Source organism: Glandiceps talaboti, chromosome 20 (genome assembly GCF_964340395.1).
Source record: "Glandiceps talaboti chromosome 20, keGlaTala1.1, whole genome shotgun sequence".
Lineage (NCBI taxonomy): Eukaryota > Metazoa > Hemichordata > Enteropneusta > Spengelidae > Glandiceps > Glandiceps talaboti.
The window spans coordinates 17,541,840-17,545,915 of record NC_135568.1 but is presented as its reverse complement, the minus strand read 5'-3'; the positions used below and the strand labels follow the sequence as shown (position 1 = coordinate 17,545,915).

General features: G+C 36.8%; 1 protein-coding gene across 1 annotated transcript; it reads right to left on the bottom strand.

Annotated features, from left to right (window-relative positions):
* Positions 1 to 743: 743 nt before the first annotated feature.
* Positions 744 to 4,051, bottom strand: LOC144450829 (uncharacterized). The gene is made up of 2 exons (XM_078141568.1): positions 3,722 to 4,051; positions 744 to 1,294 (listed from the first exon to the last, which is right to left on the bottom strand). Exons 1-2 carry the CDS (start codon positions 3,760 to 3,762, stop codon positions 1,123 to 1,125), a joined length of 213 nt encoding a protein of 70 aa, XP_077997694.1. The 5' UTR covers positions 3,763 to 4,051; the 3' UTR covers positions 744 to 1,122.
* Between the last annotated feature and the right edge of the window lie 25 nt (positions 4,052 to 4,076).

The window sequence follows — 4,076 nt, the reverse complement described above, 5'->3', positions numbered from 1 at the left end:
GAATGTAAAATTGTTTTTAAATAGAAATAAAAAAAACAACATTTTTTTCTAAGTGTTTAGCTGTGTGTGTTTTTAAATAGAAATAAAAAAAACATTTTTTTCTAAGTGGTTAGCTGTGTGTGTGTACCGTATTTGTGTACATTGTATGTGGAGGGGGGGGGGGGGTTGGGTATTGATACAACTTGACAAGGAGATTTGTGTTGTAGAGTGTGCCACTGTCATACATGCAGGGTATAACGATATTGTGAAAACAATTTGGTGTGCATTTTGAATACAACATGTGAATGGAACTGTATCAAGAAAAACTTGTACATGTACATATACATCTTTATTTTGACATTAAAATATCCGGACTATCTTGTCAGAACTGTACAAGGACAGCCTCATTGAAGATCTATGAAGACAAGTCTTGTCAGGGCTACACCAGGAAGGCCGTACCATATTAGGGTTATAATAGGATCAGGAGAGTCTTTCATACAGGGCTGTACAGGAGAGTCTTGTCAGTGCTGTACATGTATAAGGGCTGTACCAGGAAAGTCTTGTCATGGCTGTACCAGGCCAGTCTTATCATGGCTGTACCAGGCCAGTCTTATCATTGCTGTACCAGGCCAGTCTTATCATGGTTGTACCAGGCCAGTCTTATCATGGCTGTACCAAGACAGTCTAGTCAGGTTGTACCAATAATAATTGATTGGAAACATGTTTGTGAACGATAAATTTTTATTAATATTCATTTACATCTACACAAAAATGTTGTCTCATTTATTTGAACTTCAACAGCATTTTCATAAATTATAACGCTGGGGAAAGTACAATGAATTCATTTATTTATGACTAAAAACTTGTCAGTAAATTCGCATTAAGCCATCAATGTCCTGTATCCTTATGGTATTCTATCCCCCGGCACCTGGATTCTTCCTCTCGATGTCCTTGTGTAATACACACAAAATTTTTAACTGTCTGCAAACACAGGTGTTTCCTGTGAATCTGCTATACTCGAGCCATTTGTATTTCAACAGACTTGTAAAGACAACAATGTGTACAGCTTTCACATGGATCCCCAACACAGATGCATTCATCAAATGTTTCACACAATTTTGCATTAAAACACAGTTGAAATTATTACGTCTTTTTGGTGTAATCATACACGTCTTTCCTAAACCTCTCAGGTTGATAATCTCCAATGTTAGAATCTCGCATTCTTCTCCGACTCTTCATTGATTCAACTCTCTGCTTATCCACTTGTTTCTTGGCGAATGCAAATGACACAACTGCAGCCGTGATGGCCATTCCCCTACAAATTAAAATATGCAAACAAACAAAAGTAAGTAGCCTATCTGACTTGTACAACATTGACCAATGAAGGATCACCAAGCTGAGCAAAGACACTTTCAAATTTGTTTTCTCGGTCATTCAATAATTCACCAATTTCTGTTGCACATCTCAAATTGATATGATGTTGTTCACTCACTCAAAAATAACCAAATTAAGTATTTCTGCAATTTTTCTGACCAGGTTAGTAAATTTATATAAACATCATGAGATATATGTATATGCAGTGAATTTAAATATTTTGCAAAGTCAATATAACACACAGTCACTTGTGAGCTAATATTCTATTCAAGGAATTAAAAATACTGTCGTTTTTTTTGGAGCATTCATCAATGATGGTATTTTTTTTGAATATTTGTAAATACCTAATAACCACATTATTTTGTATTAAATATATATTCCTATTATGACCATTTTTAAATAGTATTTTAGCTCACAAGCAGTGTGCACCCTCTAATGATAGCCAAATTTTATTGTTGTGAGTCAAAATATAAAATCTGTCACCACATAGAAAGAGATAGGGGAGTATCAAATTTTGGTATGTCAGGCTAGTAGTAGATTTGTGCATCAGTGGTGCGTCAAATTGGCTTAGAGGGCACACTGCTCACAAGTGACTAGAGTACAATACAATACAATACAATACAATAGATCTTTATTATCCCAGTATGGGCAATTCTTTGCGCGACAGTTAAACGTATAAAATGACTCGGAGCGTACTTCCATATGCTCGGAGCAAATCGAATCAATTAGTGTATTATGGGACCAACAAATATATTGTGGCACATGTCCCGATACGCCTTCTTGAAGTTTCCCATTGGTATTCTAATAGCTAGTATATTTATTCGAGATGAAATATGTTTACTTTGTTGTTAAATGCACTGTTCAAAAGGCGACGCGAGTACGATTGGGCTAAAATGCCGTCCTTGGCCCGGGGATGCCGTCAAACGTCACCACGGTATCGTAATGCTTCTTGTCGGCAAATAATAAAAAAATCAGATAAATAAAAGTCAATGAATGTGAAACACGCGACATTACAAGTGTTTATATATATCTAGTCTAGCCGTTTTTGATTTATTTTGCCATAATATGGGGAGATCATATTTTAGCATTTATACCCACAGACACTGCCAATTAGTCAGAAAGTGTGAGTAAATATCGGTAAATGTTGGTTAATAAGACATGTAGAGTGTAGTTTTTGTTTACTGATGTCTGTTACAACCACTAGCAATGTATTTTTTCACAATGCTGTTGAGTTTTGTTCACCTAGTGACTACGCTCGCCATTGGCTACGTGCTATCCATGTCTCTTTATGACGTCATAAAATCCTGTGGTCTAGGTGGGACCGGAAATACCCGAAAACTCTCGAAGTAAATCCGAAGGGAAGTGACTGAAAAAGGGTCATTTTAAGGTGTTTGCAGACGCTTTTGAAAAGTTTGAAAACCAGAATGCATTTCACAAACATGTCGTCTAGCAAATTAGCGATAGTGAATGTGAGCATTTTGAATTACCTTTAAATAAAACACTGAGTAAGTACAAAAAGTGTCTTTTCACTTTTAGTCTAGATGCTACCCTTGAGATTTGATGCCACAAATAGCACTACATGTAGACTACAATTCACTTTCAGGACAGTGTATGAAATTGGAGGTCTACATGTACTTGTAAATCAGTTCAGTTCTGTTGATTAAGGGATGAAATATCTATGGATAATGAAGTCCCTCAGATCCTGTTTGTCGTGCAAAATGCAGATCATTGTTATTCTTAAAGTCATTTGTGTCTTTTGACATGATTACATGGTTCGACCATGGATGTATTAGTGAGACTAATACATCCATGGTTTGACTAAGTGTTCCATTCATTTATAATGTGAACAAGAAATGAATATTTGTGTCTGTCTAGTTTTGTGGATATTTTTTGAGGTTTATCATCGTGTCCTCTTGATGCTGTCTACAGACTCATTGTCATGGTAACTGTCACTGTTGTTCTGTTCAATATTTTATAGACCTCAATCACGTCCTCTCTGATGCTCCGAGTTTCCAGTGTTGTAAGTGCAAGCATATCAAGCTTTCACTATTTCAGTGTATGTTTTGCCATGACATTATGTTATTATCTCAGTTACACGTCTTTGAACTTTCTCAAGGGAAGCTACATTTTGTGTGTCTTTCTTCAACCATGGAGCCCAGGCTGGAGATGCGTATTCTACTGTAAGTGTGGCCTGACAAATGTTTGTAGACCGTGACGTATGATCATAGAAGTATAACACAGTGTACTTCCATGCTTGAATTTTACGTAAATTACTAAATCATCATCATGATCAATCATGAAGGTTTTATACAACACCGTGCGTGCCCACTACAATTATTTCACAACGTAAAGTATCTCCGCCACTTACCAGCCGATTGCTATCTTGGTAGTTTTGTTTAGCGTTGCCATTTTATTTCGACTCGACGTATCAAACTCGAAAACTCTGTTCTGACTAGCATGAGGACCACAATCGTGCCTGCATACTCCGTGTGCATGTGATGGTCTGCGTTCATTGACCTTGGTGTGGCCTCAATAAAAGCAAATATGTTTGTTGTTTCTTTTCTCAGAGTTTTACGTGACTTCACACATACACCAGGAATTTAGTTTCATTTCCACATAGTTTTGGTATTTCAACCTTACCTCGATCTCGACCACTGAAGACACAAATTATCCCTTTCCCGTTGTATTCTAGAGTTTTCGACAACGACCAGGGTTGAAACAGG

Coding starts and splice junctions, on each gene's coding strand:
- LOC144450829 (XM_078141568.1), bottom strand. CDS start 3,762: ATGGCAACGCTAAACAAAACTACCAAGATAGCAATCGGCTG. Junction 1,295..3,721: donor ACCAAGATAGCAATCGGCTG/GTAAGTGGCGGA, acceptor TTTAATTTGTAG/GGGAATGGCCATCACGGCTG.